This window comes from Carassius carassius, chromosome 40 (genome assembly GCF_963082965.1).
Source record: "Carassius carassius chromosome 40, fCarCar2.1, whole genome shotgun sequence".
Classification (NCBI taxonomy): domain Eukaryota; kingdom Metazoa; phylum Chordata; class Actinopteri; order Cypriniformes; family Cyprinidae; genus Carassius; species Carassius carassius.
The window spans coordinates 13,595,949-13,619,020 of NC_081794.1; the positions used below are offsets into that span (position 1 = coordinate 13,595,949).

At 40.2% G+C, this 23,072-nt stretch overlaps 1 protein-coding gene across 1 annotated transcript in view; it reads left to right on the forward strand.

Annotated features, from left to right (window-relative positions):
* Nucleotides 1–402: 402 nt before the first annotated feature.
* LOC132122151 (protein shisa-9A) overlaps nt 403–23,072 on the forward strand; it is a 42,442-nt gene continuing 19,772 nt past the window's right edge. The window contains exons 1-2 of the mRNA XM_059532085.1: nt 403–1,218; nt 2,193–2,299. Of these exons, the coding sequence (XP_059388068.1) occupies nt 701–1,218; nt 2,193–2,299 (625 nt within the window). The 5' untranslated portion in view covers nt 403–700. The remainder of the gene's footprint in view (nt 1,219–2,192; nt 2,300–23,072) is intronic.

Sequence of the window (23,072 nt, forward strand, 5' to 3'; positions counted from 1 at the left end):
ACGTTTTACATAAACTCGTATCATGAAGATGACTTTGCTTGGAGACGCAACAAAGGGGTTGCGCAGACCCACGCACTGCGCCACAAAACCATTTAGCACTGGTGTTTTCTCGTATAGCCTATGTATAGTTAACTTACGGGACTGGTTTGCGATCTGTATAGGCTTACTTTAATAATGTTTTTAAGGACAGGAGCCTTTAGGTATTTCACACGCCAGAGAAGAAATTATATTCGTTTGCATATAGTAAGATAAGTCAGCCGGCTGACTTTCTCTGTGGTTCTTTCTTCAACTTTTCCCTGTGGTTCTTTACTACAGAACACTTTTTTCTTGTCCAATCCCTCCTATGTCTCCTCCTTCCCTTTATGCACTGTCTCTCCCACTCTCAGCGCGCGCGCTCCACAGTTCTGCCTCAGCTCTCCTGTCATCATCGCAAACAAAGACAGCCTTCAGGGTAGTTGGCGCAGTGGTTTCAGAGCGCTGTAAAGTACTTGAGGATCCACAGAACAACTGGGATTGAGATCAACATCTGTAGAGTGGACTTTACAAACATCTGCGGTCTTAATTTACCTCTTTTAAAATGCAAACCTTCACGAATGGCTTTGTTCCCTCGTGTGGATTTATGCCCTGCTGTCAGTGGTAATACCAAGACGTTTCTCTGTCTCAGTTTGTCCTCCAAAGGAAGCCTCCAGGAGACTACAGGATGAAATGGACAGTCTTGCTGTTAGAATACTTCTTGGTCAAAGTTCTGGTGCTGTTGTGCAGCGCGGTCGGGGAAGCGCAGCAGCAGCAGCTCGAGGGCTTTATAATGCTCTCAGGATCCAATGGGTCCCGGAATGAGGAGAGCGTTTCTGAACCTCCACATACTGAGGACAAATGTCGGGGTTACTATGATGTCATGGGACAGTGGGACCCGCCGTTCGTTTGCCACACTGGCAATTATTTATACTGTTGCGGCACTTGTGGCTTCAGATTTTGCTGCGCTTATAAAAACTCTCGTTTGGATCAGAGCACTTGCAAAAATTACGATACACCAGTATGGCTAACAGGACAGCCACCCTATAAGAAAACCCTAGACCCTAGACACGATCCAACTAAGGATAAAACAAACTTGATTGTGTATATAATATGTGGAGTAGTGGCAATCATGGCACTGGTCGGGATATTTACCAAACTTGGACTAGAAAAGGCTCACAGACCTCACAGAGAAAGCATGTCTCGGTAAGTAACTCATACTGTAGTTTTGATGGCTTGACGAAGTCTTCATTTTTTTAGGGTCTTTCTGCTACTGCTAGGGTCTTTCACTCACGGTGCGTTAAAAAAAACCTACACATAACTGATTGCAACCAGTTTCGAAATGCGTTATGTTGTGAAGATTTTATTACTGTACAAAATTGACAAAGAAAACAAAAGGGGAGAAAGCGCTCATGGTGCAAGACACTGAAGCATGCATGGCAACGGTGAATGATATATGTTTGGTGCATGTGTGTGGTAGGCCAACAATTAAAAGGAAAAGGGTGAAAATTGTTAACTCGATCCAAGAATGGATTAAAATATTTTCCAACCAAGAGTTTTCTCACTAACTCATCTTTTGTAGCTTTTGAGTGTTGGTTGTCAAAGCTCTGCATTTACCGTTGTGCCTATTCTTGCCATGCACATGCATGCTTAATAAGAGCAAAAACAATCCCTTGAATCTTAATTAAGCTTTCTAAATTCCTGGATTTGTGTTATGCAAGCTCTCTTTTTAAAGGCATTCTTGAATCACAGATCTCAAGAGATCCACATGGAACGGTTGACTTGTACCGTTTACTTGTACATGTAAACCACAAGAACTGTAAACCATTTTAGATATTACATTATATTACATAACATCCGGTTGTCAGTTTTTTACCCTTTGTTTACTCAGCTTGAATGGTGGAGGTGGAAATCTCTTGTTAATACTGAATCTGTGGGTCAAAACCTCTGATGAGAGCTTCACAGCCCACAGTGTGCAGGTTGCTGAAAGAGCGGCTCACAGAAAAGCCTGTTCTCTTTAAATCAGCACTCTGGACAGCGGTAGCTATAGCACTGAATGAATAGAACGCAGTCTACTGACATTATATCACTTTACACCATTATTTGATATCTAAATAAAGGCAACAAAATGCAGGCAATTCAGTGGAATACTAAGCTAACGAATGCTTGTTCTTCAACAGAGCTGTTGCAAGCGTCATGCAAGGCGCCCGTCAGGGTCAGCATGAGGAGGCCATCGGAATGCACACACAGCATTATGACACTGTGCAGGCGAGAGCAAACAACATGCGTAAGTTGATTGTAGCCTACTTCCCTCTCTTTTCCCACGAGCTCAGCATAAATCATGCTCTTATGAAAATAGCCTGAAACCGTCTAAAAGCATGTTTCTCCTGGCTGGAGTGCACAATATACCATAACCTCTATGCAATACAATGCACTTGTGTACAGAATTACACATGTAGTTATAAATGATACATATAATAACATATTAAGTATTCAAAGTTTTGCTTGCGGTGCAAAACTTTGTTGGTTCTGCACCACTTTTTGATTTTAATATTCAATGCTTAGCATATACAGATATGTGTAAGAGAAAGGAGATGCTGTGAGCGCAATGCTTTTGTGAAATAAGCCTATTTATGGTCACTGCCATGGGCAGCTGCAGCAGTTGTGTGTACGGTATTGTTTAAAACCCTCAAAATGAATGGCCCTATCACAAATGTTTAAACTCTCATTTGTTGCGATTCTGATTACATCACCCCCTCTTATCAACTCCCTAAATATATCTGTGCTGAAATAACACAAAATACAGTGAGAATATCAAAACCCCCCTCAGAGGGATCCATTTTGTTGACACTGAGGATGTGAGTCAGTAACTGGAGAAATTTCCCTTTCATCTAATTGCAAAGATAATGTCACTCTTTCTTCACTGCCATGTATATGCCATGTATATCAGAAGATTTTGAAAACTCAGATTACTTTTATGTTACATTTCTTTATTATGAACAAAGACTAAGAGCAATAATATGTAGATATATCTCAGGAAAATGGTAAGAGGGTTTTTTTTTTAACAGTAGCACAACCCTTTTGGTGCTAAATAGAACTGTTTTTTTTTTTGATTGCACAAAGAAGCATGCTTTGAAAGTGCTGTAAAGAATCTCAGTGGTGCTGTGGAAGAGCCTTTTCATATGAGTCTGGAGGGGTTTTACATTATTTTTTATTAATCCACCCATTCTACACCTGCACTGCAGGCTCTTAAATTGAAAAGATGCACTGAAAAAGAAAAAAAAATCAAATAAAACAATAAGAAAGATTTTTATCAGGGTGTGGATGATGAAAGTTTTGTTTCACATGCAGGCAACCATTACATATGGATTGTCACACCAGCCATTAACAAGCTTGATTTAGAAACGTAACTGAAATTGGTATAATGTCAGTTCTGTCCTCTATTACACAAAAAGACATTCAAACAGTCATTTTGACTCACCTCTTATTTCCATATCATGATCATTATTCTTGTAGTACTGGTCCATAAACCTGAGTGTAATTACGTGGACTGCTTTTAACCTCTGACCCCAACGATTTAATACACAGTCCACGAGTTACTCCATATGAGATAATGATTTGAATCGAAATCAAGAGAACAGGACCTAAGAGCAAGTAATTCCAGTGATTATGCAGAGTTTTCTAAATTCTCAGGTTGACCCCGAGTGGCAGGACATACACTCACCTAAAGGATTATTAGGAACACCATACTAATACTGTGTTTGAAACCCTTTCGGCTTCAGAACTGCCTTAATTCTACGTCGCATTGATTCAACAAGATGCTGAAAGCATTCTTTAGAAATTTCGGCCCATATTGATAGGATAGCATCTTGCAGTTGATGGAGATTTGTGGGATGCACATCCAGGGCATGAAGCTCCCGTTCCACCACATCCCAAAGATGCTCTATTGGGTTGAGATCTGGTGACTGTGGGGGCCATTTTAGCACAGTGAACTCATTGTCATGTTCAACAAACCAATTTGAAATGATTCGAGCTTTGTGACATGGTGCATTATCCTGCTGGAAGTAGCCATCAGAGGATGGGTACATGGTGGTCATAAAGGGATGGACATGGTCAGAAACAATGCACAGGTAGGCCGTGGCATTTAAAACGAAGGGGCCTAAAGTGTCCAAAAAAACATCCCCCACACCATTATACCACCACCACCAGCCTGCAAAGTGGTAACAAGGCATGATGGATCCATGTTCTCATTCTGTTTACGCCAAATTCTGACTCTACCATCTGAATGTCGCAACAGAAACCAAGACACATCAGACCAGGCAACATTTTTCCAGTCTTCAACTGTCCAATTTTGGTGAGTTCGTGCAAATTGTAACCTCTTTTTCCTATTTGTAGTGAAGATGAGTGGTACCCGGTGGGGTCTTCTGCTGTTGTAGCCCATCTGCCTCAAGGTTGTGCATGTTGTGGCTTCACAAATGCTTTGCTGCATACCTCGGTTGTAATGAGTGGTTATTTCAGTCAAAGTTGCTCTTCTATCAGCTTGAATCAGTCAGCCCATTCTCCTCTGACCTCTAGCATCAACAAGGCATTTTCGCCCACAGGACTGCCGCATACTGGATGTTTTTCCCTTTTCACACCTATCTTTGTAAACCCTAGAAATGGTGGTGCGTGAAAATCCCAGTAACTGAGGAGATTGTGAAATACTCAGAACGGTCCGTCTGGCACCAACAACCATGCCACGTTCAAAATTGCTTAAATTACCTTTCTTTCCGATTCTGACATTCAGTTTGGAGTTCAGGAGATTGTCTTGACCAGGACCACACCCCTAAATGCATTGAAGCAACTGCCATGTGATTGGTTGATAAGATAATTGCATTAATGAGAAATTAAACAGGTGTTCCTAATAATCCTTTAGGTGAGTGTACAATCTTATAATTAAAACATAAAGATATGTTTTAAAGCTTAAAGATACTTTAAAGGTGTAGTTTCTAAATAAGTGTAGATAAGAATAAAGCCTAAGTCTATAAATAAAACTTCCTGTCTTTTGAACGCCGTTACACAGAAGATGATCAAATCTGCTGTATGTGTCATAATAGAAGTTCATGCACTCTTAAATGACAGATGTGAAATCATTTCTTTCACCATGAGATGACAGAAAGACTGCATGTGCTGTAGGTTAACTGCTGTTATTTCAATATGTAAACCTAGTTAGATTAGACCCTAATTACACTTATATGCAATGTTGGGGGTAACATATTAAAACTTATTAAAAGTAACGCAAGTTACGTAATCAGATTACTTTTTTCAAGTAACTACTGTAGTAAAGTAAATTATTACTTTTTAATTAAGAGAAAATATCTGAGTTACCTTTTCAAAAAAGTAACACCAGTTACTTTGTTTTTTGTTTTTTAGTTTATTGACTGACAAGTCTCCAGCCCCATATTGGTGGAAATCGAAGCGTTGTGTGTGCTGTGTGAACGTGCTGTAGTTCTAGACTAAATGTGAATGTGTATTCATCAAAGTGAATTAAAACAGTGAAATGCAAACTCAGAATATGAAGCAAAACTGCAATAATTAAATGTTAAATAACACAAATGTATCTGCCATTTTATTAACTAATGTCTTTGCTGCTGACCTTTGGTGATCCAGTTTAAACATAATAATAGGCAAAAATGACTTTACATTAACAATTTTGCTTCATTGTTTTTTTTTTTTTTTTTATTGATGAAGAGTGTTGAACCTTCTTCTCCTGTGATCTACTGTACAGATGGGAATTTACTTTTCCTTCAGACTGAGGTTTATTTATTACACTATTTGGTGTGAAATGGCTTTTACATTTGCTACAAGTAATGCGAAAGTAACGCAAAAGTAACGTAACCTATTACTTTTCATAAAAAATAACTAAGTAACGTGATTAGTTTCTTTTTTAGGGAGTAACGCAATGTTGTAATGCATTACTTTTAAAAGTAACTTTCCCCAACACTGCTTATATGTGGTACTGAGAATGTTTAATAGATTTAAGGGCATACAAGATGAAAATATGTTATACATTCCTTATTTTGCATTCTTGTCATATTCAGATTTGCTCATCCTCATATGGACTTTGTGGGAAATATTTTTTTCACATAAAACAATCAAGCAGTAACTAAATTCGGGAATTCTCATCTCTTCAATATGCCGCCTCTAAGATGCTGACAATCCAAATGCTCACCCACCGTGTGCTGAATGATCCCATCAAAGAGGTCTAGATACCTCACTCAAAGTGCAAAATTACTAGACCTTTTTTCTCGCAATGATCCAGGATTCTGGAGGATACAGTACTGTGCTCCATAACCATCACAGCTTGGCATGACGAGAGTACCCATGGCTTTAAGAAGAAATAGAAAAAAAGAAGTATTGAATACAGAATGGTAAATGTTTTGGTCATGGCATAAAATAATCAAGATTTTAGCCCAGTGTGATTTCAATCATTGTACAGTACAGGATGTTAAATTCTGCATGTCAGTGAATTGAGGAACAAAAGCATTTCCTCCCACAGTGCACAGAGTAACTGAACCTTGCAGATGAAGTGGAGCTTTTTCCAATGCCACAGCTAAAACTAATTACCTTAATGGGATTTCCCAAAAGAGACAGCAGAAATCTATTATGCTGTATTTATTTTAAGCCTTGTGCCAACGCAAACACCTGAAATAAAGATCTGCTTGCAAATACGCAGGTGCTAAAGACACATCTGCAGGTTCTGTATGGACTTAAAAGATCAGTGTGAGTAAAAACCTGTCTGTTGTCCTTAACAAACTCACTAGAACTTAAAACAAAAAATAAAAAGTGCAGAGAACAGAATGGATTTCTGCTCACCTATTGCATTCTTCATCCGTATGATTATTTTTGCCATTGGCGCTATACTCGCAATAAGTCCATTTACAGCCAATTGTCCTAGTTCATTGCTAGTTCAAGCATGTCTTCGTACTAGGATTCTCTCGTTGCAAAAAAAACTGATGATTTGATGTCTGGAGGCTTGTTAACTTTTTAAGCCATCAAATAGATCTCTAACTTTTAACTTCACTCAGGCTTTATTTTGATAAAAGCCAAAGGCTTATATCTAAAAATTATTCTGAAATCTTTTTTTATATAGACAGGCCGATTCATCATGAAATTGTGTGCACTCTTTGAAAAGGCTATTATTAAGTAATCTATCTATCTATCTATCTATCCTAGCAACATGCTAATAATGTTAGAAACATGCTAGCAACATGCTAATCATGCTAAAATCATGTTAGCAACATGCTAGTCGCATGCTAGTCATGCTAGAAACATGCTAGCAAAATGCTAATCATGCTAGAAACATGCTAGCGACATGCTAGCAAACATGCTAATCATGCTAGAAACATGCTAGCAACATGCTAGTCGCTTGCTAATCATGGTAGAAACATGCTAGCAACATGCTAATCACGCTAAAATAATGCTAGCATCATGCTAGTCGCATGCTAATAATGCTAGTTACATGCTAGAAACATGCTAACAACATGCTAATCATGCTAGAAACATGCTAGCAACATGCTAGTTGCATGCTAATCATGCTAGAAACATGCTAGTGACATGCTAGCAACATGCTAATCATGTTAGAAACATGCTAGCAACATGTTAGTCGCATGCTAATCATGCTAGAAACATGCTAGCGACATGCTAGCAACATTGCTAATCATGCTAGAAACATGCTAACAACATGCTAACAACATGCTAATCATGCTAAAATCGTGTTAGCAACATACTAATCATGCTAACAACATGCTAGTCGTGCTAGAAACATGTTAGCAAAACATGCTAATCATGCTAGAAAAATGCTAGCAACATGCTAGTCGCATGCTAATCATGCTAGAAACATGCTAGCGACAAGCTAGCAACATTGCTAATCATGCTACAAACATGCTAACAACATGCTAATCATGCTAAAATCATGTTATCTACATGCTAATCATGCTAACAACATGCTAGTCATGCTAGAAACATGTTAGCAACATGCTAATCATGCTAGAAACATTCTGGCGACATGCTAGCAACATGCTAATCATGCTTATCATGCTAAAACATGCTAGCAACATGCTAATAATGCTAAAATCATGTTAGTTGCATGCTAGTCATGCTAGAAACATGCTAGCAACATGCTAATCATGCTAGAAACATGCTAGCAACATGCTAGTCACATGGTAATCATGCTAGAAACATGCTAGCGACATGCTAATCATGCTAAAATCATGTTAACAACATGCTAATCATGCTAGCAACATGCTAATAATGGTAAAATCATGTTAGTCGCATGCTAGTCATGCTAGAAACATGCTAGCAAAATACTAATCATGCCAGAAACATGCTAACAACATGATAACAAAATGTTAATCATGCTAGAAACATGCTAGCAACATGCTAATCATGCTAGTCGCATGCTAGTCATGCTAGAAAAATGCTAGCAACATGCTATAAACATGCTAGCGACATGCTAGTCGCATGCTAATCATGCTAGAAACATGCTAGCATTATGCTAATCATGCTAAAATAATACTAGCAAAATGCTAATCATGTTAGCAACATGCTAGTCGCATGCTAGTCATGCTAGAAACATGCTAGCAACATGCTAATCATGCTAAAATCATGCTAGTCGCATGTTAGTCATGCTAGAAACATGCTAGCAACATGCTAATCATTGTAGAAACATGCTAGCAATGTGCTATTCGCATGCTAATTATGCTAGAAACATGATAGCGACATGTTAGCAACATGCTAATCATGCTAAAAACAGACTAGTAACTTCCCAATCATGCTGGTGACATGCTATTCACTTGCTAATCATGCTAGTGACATGCTAGATACCTTGTTAATCATGCTAACTACATGCTAGTCACTTGCTAATCATGCTAGCAACATGTTAACAACTTTGCTAATCATGCTAATGACATGGTAGTCACTTGCTTGTAATGCTAGCAATATGTTAAGCACTTTATTTTTTAAACTTAAACTTTTCAAACTTTTAAATCTTTTGAAACTTTTTAAACTTTTCACATTTTCAAACTTTCTGGTCAGGCTTTCTCAAGCCTACTTAAAGTTTTTCTTGACAAACTTTTTTATCTAGTTAAATATTGTTGTGTGAGAATGACACTATATAAATATAGTGCTTCCACAAATATGCTAGTGTTCAGGGCCACTGCTGGCCAAATGCTGGCCAAATGGGTGCACTAAGCAGGATTGTATTGTTGTGCCCCCCTTCCTCAAATATTATATAAAAAAAAAATAAACCTACTGCAGAGTAGGGCTGTCAACGAATATTCTAAATTCGAATATGTATTCGAGTAGTATACATTCGAGTAGCATGGCATAATGTGTGGAACTCCAGCTAAACAGTCACGTCTTGACACTTAACGTTACTTTGCATCGCCCGCCACAAGCACTTTGTCTGCAACATGACAAGGGGCCATAACGGATAAAATAATTTAGTTCATTTTTAAGGACATGAGACCGATCAGTATCGCGGATGGGGCACGCTTCGGGGAGTTCTGTCAAGCAATGGATCTGAGGTTTGATTATTTATCGTTTCATGTCAAGGAAAAGTTCCATGTTTACCACAGCACAGCTCGCTCGGAGCATTCAATGTCAGTTCTATATGCTGTAAAACTTCAATTAATATTAATAATATTTGTTTTAATCACTGAATGAAGCCTGCTATATTTGGGACAACAGTCGCGACCTTAAATTGCTTGCACAAAAATGTGTTTGTTCATTTAAACCATTATGCGCAGAGAACGTGAGGGTGAGAGAGCGTGAGGTCTGCAGTCTTGGCCATTAGTTGATTTCCTTTTTTTGTGTAGGTAATACGTTGTCATATATGTTTAAACTTAAACAGACTATCTATACAAGTAGTCATGTCTCTTTGTATTATTTTTGCCTGTTATTGACGTAATGCACGTCATTGACAACATGCGCAACCAGATGTTCGAACAGTTCGAATATTCGTGTATTTTTTAGAGGGAATATTCGAACGTCAATTTTGAGCAATTTTGACAGCCCTACTGCAGAGGTAAAAAAAATAAAAAAGTAAATAAATAAATTGTATTATTTAACAGTTACCTCTCGGATAGTTACCTAAGGCTATGACTTTATTAATATTGTTTCAGCCTTTGTTTTGGCCGCGGAAGCATGGTAGCGGGCCTCGTTCTGAACGCACTTCATTTAGAGAATCGTTTGCCTTTTCTTCATTTTCATTTATTTAGACAAGTAAACGACCAACAAAAAACGCATTAAAATTATGATACAAATTATACCAAACGAAATTTGTTCCAAAGAAAAGAATTCTACAAACAAAACATATGAAGTGGTCAAAACATTATGTTTGACCCACTTCCCTTCTTCCAGCATTCTGCCATTCGGTTTTCCGCCCCTTATGACGTTTACAATTTCTTAATTAGCAAATTGAACTAAACAGACCACAAACCAATAATATTTAAACAAATAATATAAAGAAAATAAACTTTCTGAAATGGCTACAACAAATATAGTTGTCAAATTTTTTTTGTAGCCTCAAGCATTCCGAAATCATGCAAAAGAAAATTAAGCAGTTTTACTATATTAAAACCATGGTTTATTTTTGTAAGGGTTGTGATGTCCACATGTTTTTTGTTGAAGAAATTGTAGGGGCTGTGTCATTATATAGCACAAAGTTGGCCAAAAATGAAAGATTAAGTAAATATTTGAATTAAATGTTTGGCCAATAGCCTAAACAAGGATTTGATTGTCCTGTAAGTGTAGCAGCAGCAATTACCCTTTGGCTCCCTTTGCAGACATTTTTTAATAACATGTTATGTACATAAATTGTTTATTTTTTATTAGCCTACATTATGTATTTTAACATTGTTTCCTCATTGTTTTTATTTAATGCATTTTAAATAATTTCAAAGGCTATTGATGGCTTAGGTCTCTTTTTATGACCAAAAAAATATTATCTTAATACTTCTTTGTAAATTATTATTTGAAGTAACGAAACCATGGCTAATTTGCAGTTACCATGGCTACAAGAATGATTATTTTTGGTGTTATTCTTGTTAAAAACCATGGCTAATTTTCATAAGGGAACATGGAAAGTCAGAGAGAATATTAGATCCGTTGGTGGTGGTGAAATTATTTCCATCATTAAAACACATTATTATCGTCAACAGCCAAAAAAGTTTCACAGGAATGTGCCTGAAGTGATGCACGGGCATCGTTTTTACCTTTAACAAATGATTTACAATTTATTTTGATAAATATAAAAGAATGTACTAGGTGTGCATTCCTCCTCAAATGATATTTAAAGGTCCCATTTTTCGCGCTTTTTTGAAGCTTTGATTGTGTTTACAGTGTGCAATATAACATGTGTTCATGTTTCGTGTATAAAAAAACAGTATTTTTCACACAATTCACCTTCTCATAGATTAGAATCTGTATACCGCTGTTCTCTTATGAGAGTTCTCTTGTACTGCGTCTTAGCTAAGATGCTAAGGGGATAGTCTCTTTTCACGAAATACTGAAGCAAAAAATTATCCTTAATTTTGAATTTTTGTAAAGCGCATTTGCAGCAGTACACAGCCATAGGCGAGACGGCTCGCTCGCTCATTAGCTGCTCTGCAGCACTGCACCCTCTGCTAAACGTGCCCACTCCTCAGTGCCCACAATCACTATGTCACACGCGTCATGTGGTTTCTGTAAAAACGAAACCTGTGCACGTACGCTCTGCCCAGGCAGACAGCGAGTCGAAAGCAGTAAATGTGCACACTTGCAGCCCACAGTTACTCGTAAACATCACGAGTCCCACGGGACCCGCTCAGCCCTCCCTCAATCGGTTAAGCGCCGGGACGGGGTCGAGGAGGAGCGATCTGCCCACTGTGATCAGCGCGCTCCCCGCCTCAAATGCCACAGGCGTAACGCCCATGTTACAGCACACCGAAGCGCCGCCGTTGCTCAGTCAACAGAGCGCGCTTCGCATCCAGCCCTTAGCCATTCATGCAGATGCATGTTCAGCGCTTCCAGGGGTTTCGGATTGGGTGCTAGGCATTATAAGGAGAGGCTACTCGCTACAGTTTTTTTTGACGCCCTCCGCGCTTTTTATCGCGCGTCGAAACCACGGTCAAAACAGAAGTAGCACGCATACTTCGGGCCGAAATATCAAAACTGTTGAGCAGAGGGGCTGTAGAGCCTGTGTCTCAAGCTCAAAGCGAGGGGGGGGGGGCTGTACAGCTGAACAAGGCATTGGTGAAACGCAGTTTCAGAATGCTTACGACCAGGAAGCTCCTCGCGCATATTCACAGAGGAGACTGGTTCATGTCAATAGTCTGAAGGACGCGTATTTTCAAATACAGATGGCATCAAGTCACAGGCGATATTTGAGATTCGCATTCGAGGGCCAGGCATACCAGGTTGCAGTCCTGCCGTTCGGCTTGTCCGTAGCTCCTCGTACGTTTACGAGGTGCATGGACACAGCGCTCGCTCCTCTCAGACTCAGAGGCATGCGAGTGCTGAACTATTTGGACGACTGGCTGATTCTGGCTTAATCATGAGCGGAGCTCGTGGAGCACAGGGCCGTTTTACTCGATCACCTCGAGAAACTCGGTCTCAGTGTCAACTGGACGAAGAGTCGCTGAACCCCAGTCAGACGATACTGTTTTGGGTTTAGTTCTGGACTCACGTTCCATGACGGCGCGTCTGTCACCACAGCGCGCGTTGGGCATTCAGCGCACAGCGAGTTCTCTCCTCTGCGGCGCGACCGTTTCGCTCAGAGAATGTCAGAGGATGCTGGGTCTCATGGCCTCAGCATCTCCGGTTCTGCAGTTGGGCCTGCTCCGCATGCACCCCCTGCAGTTCTGGCTGAAAGCGCGGGTACCGTGTCGACTGCGTCTCAGGGTCAATCAGGGCTGTGTTACAGCCCTGAAACCCTGGACAGCAAACGACTGGTACCAATCAGGTGTAAGCCTGGGGACTTCCTCGAAAGGGAAGATGGTGTCGACAGACGCCTCCACTTCGGGATGGGGAGCGCTGCTCGAGGGCAGACCGTCCTTTGGCCTGTGGTCAGAACGGGAAAGGCTCCAACATATCAACTGTCTGGAAATGGTGGCAGTGGAGAACGCGCTGACGCGCTTTTGTCCCCGAATCAAGGGACACCATGTCTTAGTCCGTTCGGATGACATGTCTGTGGTGTCCTACAGAAATCGCCAGGGCAGTCTCGGGTCCCGAAACCTGTACAGGTTGGCAGAACGCCTCCTGGTTCGGGCTCAGCGCAACTTGCGCTCGCTGAGGGCAGTTCATGTGCCTGGGCTACAGAATCTGGGTCCAGACAGGCTGTCCAGAAGCAACATTCCCACGGGCAAATGGTCTCTACACCCGCAAACAGTCCGGCTGTTGTGGGAGAGATTTGGCAGGGCGGAGGTGGACCTCTTCGCGTCCCACGAAAACGCTCACTGCCCCGCGTTCTTTTCCAAGGACGAAAGCGCGCTGTCACGGAGATGGCCGTGCTGCCCGCTTTATGCTTTCCCTCCCGTCTCCCTCCTTCCGCAGGTGATAGAATTGATTTGGCACCCTCAACCGGAGTTGTGGTCCCTCCATGTGTGGGCGCTCAACGGTTACCTGCTGATCTCTCAGTGGGAGTGCTAAATACCATCACTCAGGCTAGAGCTCCGTCGACACGACGGCTGTATGCCTCGAAGTGGTCGGTGTTCTCCAGCTGGTGCACGGCTCAGGTTAACCCCTTAGTTGTGAGGTGATGGAGGTTCTCTCCTTCCTACAGGAGCTGTTGGATAAGGGCAGAGCCCCATCCACGCTCAGAGTTTATGTGGCGGCCATCGCAGCGTTTTCTGAACAGCGCTCGGTCAGTCAATAGGAAGGAACGATTTGGTCATCCGCTTCCTTAGAGGAGCTAGGAGGCTGAATCCTCCCAGACCTCCGTCAGTCCCTATATGGGACCTCGCGGCGGTTTTGGAGGCCATGAAGGGTCCCCCTTCTGAGCCTATCCAATCGATTAGCCTCCAGCATCTGTCGTTCAAGACAGTAGTCTTGTTGGCTCTCGCTTCAGTGAAGCGTGTGGGTGACCTGCACGTGCTCTCGGTGAGCCTGTCGCGCTTGGAGTTTGGGCCTAATGACTCAAGGGTCATACTCAAACCTAGGCACGGTTATGTGGCGAAGTCCCTCAACACGCCGTTTCGGGCTCAGGTTATTGCCCTGTCTGCCCTGTCGGTGTCAGGAGAGGATGGAGACTCGAGTCTTCTTTGCCCTGTTAGGGTTTTAAGAGCTTATGTGTCTCGCTCCGCTGTCTTTTGACAGACTGAGCAGCTGTTTGTCTCGTTCAGTGGACGTTCCAAGGGAATGGCTGTTTCGAGACAGACTCTATCCAGATGTTTAGTTGACGCCATAGAGTTAGCTTACGCTTCCAGGGGCCTTCAGTGCCCACTGGGTGTCAGAGCACACTCCACAAGGGGCGTCACCTCGTCGTGGGCGTGGTCTACTGGGATCTCCTTGCAGGATATATGTATGGCGACAGGTTGGGCCTCGCCGTCTGCATTTATCAGGTTCTATAACCTGGAGGTTCCCGCCTTGCAAGCAAGGCTGCTGTCGGTATAGCCGAATCAAGGCCCTGATGGGAATTCTGAGTTCGTGAGCATTATGCGCTGCCGACTGTTATATGGGCAGTATTGCATAAGACCCGCATTGCCACATTGGTCAGGCCTTGCCTCGACTGTGTGATGTTATATTGCCGCATCTACGGGTGCTGCTAGATATGGGACGGAGGGCTCCCCCCCTTTCCTGTCCTGGACTCTCTGTGAGTCCCTCGGGTGACTGTGCACTGTAAATCCTGGGCGTTGCTTCAGGTTTATTGGTGTGTGATCCCTGCGCGCACGACGTTTTACATGGGGTTCCCGTAGCATCTTAGCTAAGATGCAGTTCGAGAGAACTCTCGTAAGAGAACGTACTCGGTTACTAACGTAACCTCGGGTTCTCTCTAGAAGAGTGAACGAGTACTGCGTTCTCTGCCGTGCGTACGATTCACTCTGGTTCGCTTCGGCGATGAAATAAATCAGGTGAGTCAGCCTTTTCGAGCTCCTTTTATAGGGTTGAGCCACACCCGTTTCGGCGGGAAGTGGCGTGATGGGCGTGAAGCGTCCTAATTGGTCTGATATTGCATCAGCCTGCGCTCGATAGGCTGTGCACTTGCTGCAGAGCAGCCAATGAGCGAGCGAGCCGTCTCGCCTATGGCTGTGTACTGCTGCAAATGCGCTTTACAAAAATTCAAAATTAAGGATAATTTTTTGCTTCAGTATTTCGTGAAAAGAGACTTTTCCCGTAGTGTCTTAGCTAAGACGCAGTACTCGTTCCCTCTTCTAGAGAGAACCGAGGTTACGTTAGTAACCGAGTACGTTTTCACTGTCATAAAAACAGGCTGATGTCTTCCTTGTTCTATAAAGCCCCTCCTTCAGAAATACGTAACGAGTTCTGATTGGGCCAGCGGTTCCTGTGTTGTGATTCGACACCAGCTGAGCGCACGCTGCCCTCCTGGAAACGCGATTGGGCTAGTTTTGGACTAGTTTTGAGGAGCAAGTGGGCAGGATTTGTTTTGAAAACCTGGCAATCCTAATCTGAACCATAGACAGAAAAAGAACGCACGTGCTGGAAATGTACTTATAAACACAGGAGCGTTTTTACTGAAGAGATCCGCATGAAAATCACATTCGATTTTTTTGCACAGCCCTACCATCTAGTTAACAAAGATAAACAGTGTTGCCCTTTGTGTAATAAGTTACACCGCACCAACTTAAATAATAAAATACACTTACTGGTCGTGGTCCATAAACAATGCCTTCTCCAAACAAAGAGGGAACTGCTCCATCTTTCAAGAATAATCTTTGTGCGAATCCGGCAGATTGAGGAAGCTCGCTGTCCTCAGCAAAATGTGCTGCACATAGTTTCACATGTGGATTATAATTTTCGGGAACCGAGTTAAACATAAATTGTAACCATTAATCTCCAAGTTCAGTGTCCCTGGGAAGCCCAAACAAAGGTGATTGGACTCCGAGATGAAAATCACAGCGTTTCGACTACATGGCAACAAACACTAACCCAGTACTTCCTCTTCTCTGTCGGAGCGCAACAAGGCCACGCCCCCTTTTTGTGTATTCATGTGGGCGGAGGTTAGTCAAAAATCTGTTTTAGTGACGTCATTACTGCAGGAAGTAGAGGGATGTAGTCCAAACGGGTCGTTTTTTGTAGGCAAATTCTGTTAAATAAAATATCTCGCTTGGCATTGAACTTTGAGCTTTAGAATTTTACAGATATTATTTATACTCTAAAACAACATTACGCACTAACTAAAGTTTAAAACATGGGATCACGAAGAACGGGACCTTTAAGCTTTAACATTCCAAAACATTCGAAAAAGTAGCAGAATTTACATATGATTTACAGTTTATTTTAATAAATATCAAAAATGTAAAAAGTGTGCGTTATAGCTGACACCTAGATGAACAGTTTACAGTTGTTTTTATGTCAATGTCAATGTCAATTTTATTTATATAGCACTATTAAACACAACCACTGGTTGACCAATGTGCTGACCAACAACAATAAAATCATTTCAATAATACAAAACATAATTATACAATAAAACAATACAGTAGAAAATTCTCAGTTTTAAAATGCTAAATCAATAAGGTACGTTTTCAACATAGATTTAAAAACAGATAGTGAAGGTGCAGGTCAAATACAAAGGGGTAATGCATTCCACAATCTGGGGCAGCTACCGAGAAAGCGCGGTCACCCCTACATTTCAGCCTCGACTTGGGGATGCATAATAATCTCTGGTTGGACGATCGGAGAGACAAGAGGGGTCAGTGTTCAGTCAATAATTCAGAGAGATAAGTAGGGGCAAGACCATTTAATGTTTTAAACACTAAAAGTAGAATTTTAAAATTAACTCGATAGCGCACGGGTAGCCAGTGTAGAGAGTGCAATATGCTCCCACTGCGCTAAAAGCCTAGCAGCTGCATTTTGAACTATCTGCAAGCGAGATAGGGCTGACTGACTAATCCCTAGATACAGCGAATTGCAGTAGTCCAATCTAGATGTAATAAAAGCATGAATCATTTTTTCGAAATTTCTAGTAGAAAAAATTGGTTTAACTTTTGCTAGTAGTCGAAGCTGAAAGAAACATGATTTAACCACTGAATTTATCTGTTTGTTAAACTTTAGACCATCATCAAAGATAACACCCAGATTTTTTACCCAAGGCTTCACAGATACATTTTTATCGCCTAGGGTTACTTTAGGTGCAGTAAAATAATTTGATGGACCAAACACAATTATTTCTGTTTTACTCTCATTAAAATTAAAAAAAATGTAAAGACAACCAGGCTTTCACATCAGACAGGCAAGAAATAAGTGCTTCCAAACCATTTGAGCTCTGTTTTAAGGGCAAATAGATTTGAGTACTTATGACTGTAAGTCATTTTCCTCAAATGCTATTGACGTTAGAAAAAAAAGTGTATACCAATATGGCACGTAACTTTAGAGACGTCACTAAATTTGCAAATATCGAACGTCCAGGGAACGTCAGGGTTTTTACACCGATCTCACAGTATTTCCTACATATTTTACTAGGTGGCTTATTCGTTCGAATGACCACACCTAACCCCACCCCTAAACCGAACCCTCACAGAAATCATGCTTTATTTAGCATATACATTTTCGTGCATGTCCGCTCCCTGGGATCGGACCCATGATAGCATGATTACATATCAAGGTATAACGCAATAATCTACCAACTGAGCTACACGAAAAACAAATCAGAGTGCAAATAAAAAAGTACAAAACATTAATATTAAAACGACCTTTTGCCGGTAGGGGCGCAATTGTAGTTTACGCTCTGATGGGTCGTATTTCAGGGATTTGGACAAATGACCTATTCGAGCATATTGGTTGGAGGACAGGTTGGAACAGATGCATTTTTGTAAGAAAAATATCCATATTCAACTAACCCTTTAACAAAGGTCAAATTTTCATTTGGCAAGATCACATTAACCTTGCCACCACCAGAAAACACATGGTGAGTCCTTTCTCTCTGCTCTCTTCTAAATCTTTATTTAAAATAACAGTACTCTTTCTGCATGTTATACCATTACTCCACTAAGTGGCAACATATGACTGTCTTTATCAATAAGCCAGTTAATCATTTATTCAACTGATTCAGTAAAAAATGCTGATTCAAGGGGAATGAGAGAAACACCTTTATGTTGTTGTAGACAGTTTTATTTTATTTTAGTTAAATTTATTTAATTTTAATTTATTTTTTACATTTTCAGCTTTATGTCAAGTAACAAAAATAGCTTAAGTTAATGAAGTGAAGTGACATAAGGCCAAGTATGGTGACCCATACTCAGAATTCGTGCACTGCTTTTAACCCATCCAAAGTGCACACACACGGAGCAGTGGGCAGCCATTTATGCTGCGGCACCCAGGGAGCAGTTGGGGGTTCAGTGCCTTGCTCAAGGGCACTTAAGTCGTGGTATTGAGGTTGGAGAGAGCACTGTACATGCACTTCCCCCACCTACAATTCCTGCCGGCCCGAGACTCGAACTCACAACCCTTCGATTGCGAGTCCGACTCTCTAACCATTAGACCCATAAGGGAAGTCAATGATAATAAAACAATACACTGTATTGTGCCTAAAATATTAGTTACCCACTTATTTTTATTTAAAGTTTTATAACAGCAATGTCATACTCAGAATAGTGTAATTAATCATTTGAATGTGATGTATAATTATTTGTTCATATAAAGTAAATTGTGAAAAATATAATTGTCTAGTCCTATTTATGACAATAAGATGCAGGACAAATCATAAATGGAGATTATAACTTTGTTAAGATCTTCATCTCTGGAAAAATTTCTGTTTGTCTTAATTTGTCTAATTGTGCAGTGATTTCTAATGGCAATACACTAAATTAATTGATAATATAATTAACTATTAAAATCACAATTATATTTTCTCTACTGTTTTGCAATATTTTTCATCCTTTTCGTTCTCTGGACTGATGCAAGTATTGGCTATATGTAAGAAAAAGAGCATGTGCAACATATTGGCCCCCAACCTGAGGCACCATCCTATCCCATTACTGGGCCACGGTTCACGGTCCTTGAGGCAAGCAGCATATTTCTGTTGGCTCACTGACCGTAGCCACCATTGCTGTCATGCTACAATGGCAGAAACCCCCCACCAGGATTGCATTCAGGGCAGCATGGTCTCCCTACGCTCAGAGAACTCCACCAAGGAGAACTGGCTCTGATTTCACACCCAGAGGACAGGCTGGCAGTCTATCTCTTCCAGCACATTGGGGGAAGAGGGACATGTGGCCATCTGATGTGCGTCACTGAAACGGGGCTTGTACAGGTCTGCTACTTGATGCCAATGCTAATTTTACTTCACATGCAGACCCACAGTGCCCATTGTCACAAGAAAATACCACCTTTGATGATCCAATTCTGATATAAAGAAAATAATAATAATTTATAATAAATAATAAAGAATAAATGTGAGATTTAATTCTTGCATTACAAAAATATAATATATTTTTTGTGAGAGAAAATAGAAAAGGAAAATGCATTCTACAGAAATGGCGAACCTCCTGAATAGTTTTATTATTGAATTAGCATAAGTTAATTGAATCTTTGCCTGGTTCACCACTGTAGATTAAGGTGCGGTCAAATTAGAGATTTTGTGGGAAAAATGGGTCTATTGTGTATAAAGCACAGCTCACACAGAAGTCATTTACAAATCAAGCAGATGTCTGTTGGACAACGCAACAAATGTAGGACCAACTGAAACCAAGCTGACAAACCTGAAATCTTTCGCCCTGATGTTAAATTCCTGATCGCATGGATCAAAAATAACTGTATTTTTGCAAGTGAAAAATCAGCTCTTCTCTCAGATAGTGTCTTTGGTAATTCAAAGATCGTTACTCATGTGAATAAGTACCATTTTGGCCTAGATTTTGTGCTTCTTCAATGATCTCCATTAGCTGCTTAAGAGTGGAAAATCAGGGCTAAAATCATGCAGTTTGTGGGCGGCATTAGGTAGTCTAAATGGAAAGTATTGCTGACAATATTACATTTTGTAATGATCCACTTCTATGACCAGAATATTTTTAATTTCTGTATTAAAATTCATATTGATTTGGCTCTGATTTCACACTCAGAGGACAGGCTGGCAGTCTATTTCTTCCAGCACACTGGGGGAAGACGGACAGCTGTATGGCCTAATGGTTATAGAGTCAGACTTGTAACCCAAAGTTTGTGGGTATGAGTCTTGGTGCCGACTGGGATTGTAGATGGATACAAAATACATTTTGGTGGTGGGGTGGAGGGAGAAAGGAAAGAAAATCTTAAATTTTTTAGAAAAAAAACAACTGCTTCCATACTTATTCTTTATCTGCTTATATTACTCATCACTACCATATTTGGAATTATTGTGGTGCTACCAAAATGCTGAAACATAAATTGTCAAGTGGTGCAAAATCTGAATGGATTTTAAAGCACAAAGCATCATATAGTTGTCGACTTTGTAAATGGTTGCAGAGAAAACCTGGGTATCTAAACAACTGAGGTATACACACTAACCAGACTTTCAAGTCACTCCAAACATAAACTCATGCAGATACATAAGCCTTACCGCTAGGAGATGCAGGAAATATTAAAACAATGTTCTAAAATCTATCCTCCAAATGAATAGAATACAAGAACTGTGCCTATCATACACCACACAATTTTCTGCATAATGTGTCAACTCTGACTGCCTAATAACTGAAGACTGGTTTTAAATTCTGAAAAAAAAATATATATATATATATTTTTTTTTATATATATCCACTCAGTCCACTCAGTATCAAAAATGTCAGTATCTAAAAACTCAATAAACATGTATTGTGCATCACACCAAGAGCAGTGTGATGTATCAGTTACTTAGTGGCTTATGAACACCTCAAGAATTTGATTTGCTGATCCTGAAGACTTTTGTGAAGGGCAGATTAAAGAAGTGAAGATGGATGGACAGGAAGGAAGGCAATTCAAATGCTATTGGTCTACTCACTGGTCAAGCAAAGCAGGAAAGCTGGAGAAAATACTTTTGGTTTTCACTTTACTGTGTCATAAACATTGCAGAGATGTCAACTGCCTAGAAAAAACCCACTCCTGTTTCAAACTGATAGCTGCACACCGTTTTGGACAGATAGCACACATGTGGAAGATGCTGAAATGACACCAAAGAGAATTAAATTCTGCTGTTACAGAAGATTTTTTGACAGCAGAATGAGGAAAAGCTCCATTGGAAGGGGTTTTCCCCTGTTAGCGCCTATTGAGCCACATCAATCCCAGACTGCCTTTGTCACCTATGTCATTCATGTATGCATTGATTTGAATCCTTCCTTGTGGCTCTCCTTTGTCTACATGACTGATTGGGTCTGTTGTCATGGTGGACACGCTCATGCTAGCACAAAACACACAACCCCCAATCCTTAGATCAACACACCACTGCCCAAAAACGATGCATAATTCATTTCATGTAGCTTGCAGCAGCAAGGGGAAATGACAGATTAATGTATTTGCTGCAAAACACTTAGCAACTCCAGACTGTTTATCATTTGACATGACAGAAACGGGAATCATTTCCATCCTCTGTCTGTTCAACTTCAGCTTTAAGTGGACAGCCAGCTTTCATTATCACTGTAGAGACGCTAACGGATAATCAGCTCCCCAAGAGGGCAAAGGGAGATCCAAATGTGCTTGTTTAATGCAGTGAACATGGATGAGTGCCACTCCATCAAACGCCACAGAGAAAACGAGTGTGTGTTTAAGATTGAATTCTCCCTCATTAAATGTAATTCCAGACAGCAGGGGCAGGACCCAGGTTGGAATTTATAATGAGCAACCGAGATATGCTCGCAGTGTTATTCCGATATTATAGTGATGCCAAATTTCCCCTGAAGGCAATGACTGGCATTAATTGTAAAAGAGGTGTTAAGGTGGATGGATCCGATGATCCATTTGAAACAGTTCTGATAATAAGTTCCTGTGGGTAGGTGTGTGTGTGTAAGATAGATCGGAGACCGACACTCATCTCAGGAGCATAATAAGTTAAACAAAGTTCATTATAGCATGCATCATTATGCATTCAATCAGTATTACTCAGCGACTTTCAACTAGTTTTGCTTCAGGACCCATATTTTAAATTGGACACTGAAAATATTAAAACTGTACAAAATTAAACATAAAAATTCACTTTAAATCAAATATACACCACTGTTTAAAAGTTTTGGGTCACTACTTTGAGTAAGGATGGATGATTAAATTGTCAAAAAGTGACAGTAAATCACTTTGTATCATGTTACAAAAGATTTCTATTTAATAATCATGTTGTTCTTTTGAACATTTTATTTATCAGAAAATGCTGAACAAATATATCAAGGTTTCTAAACCAAATTTATGCAGCACAATATTTCAATAATAAGACATATTTTTGAGCATGATATCAGCATATTAGAATGATTTCTGAAGGATCATGTGACACTGAAGACTGACAAATTAATAAAATATATTTTGAAAAATACATTCAAATAGAAATCAGTTCTTTTAGATTGTAATAACATTTGACAAAATTACTGTTTTTACTGTATTTTTATCAAATAAATGCAGCTTCAGTGAGAATAAGAGATTGCAAAAACACTTTTAAAATATCATACTGATCCCAAACAGCAGTGTACAACAGGAAAACTTACAATTTTGTAAATGAAAAAAAAACAGTATTTTATCTGTGTACCCATTTATTGTCTTAATCAATTGTTTCTCTTTACATGTGTTTTGATCTCATTTTTGGCATCTGTCTCATTTGGATGCTTTTGCCAAGTGACAAATTAATTTGTGCCAAAATACTGTGCCATGTTTGATTGGACACACAGCCTTTGACATTAAAAACAACAGATATGTGATGCATTTGTTTTCCTTTTTAA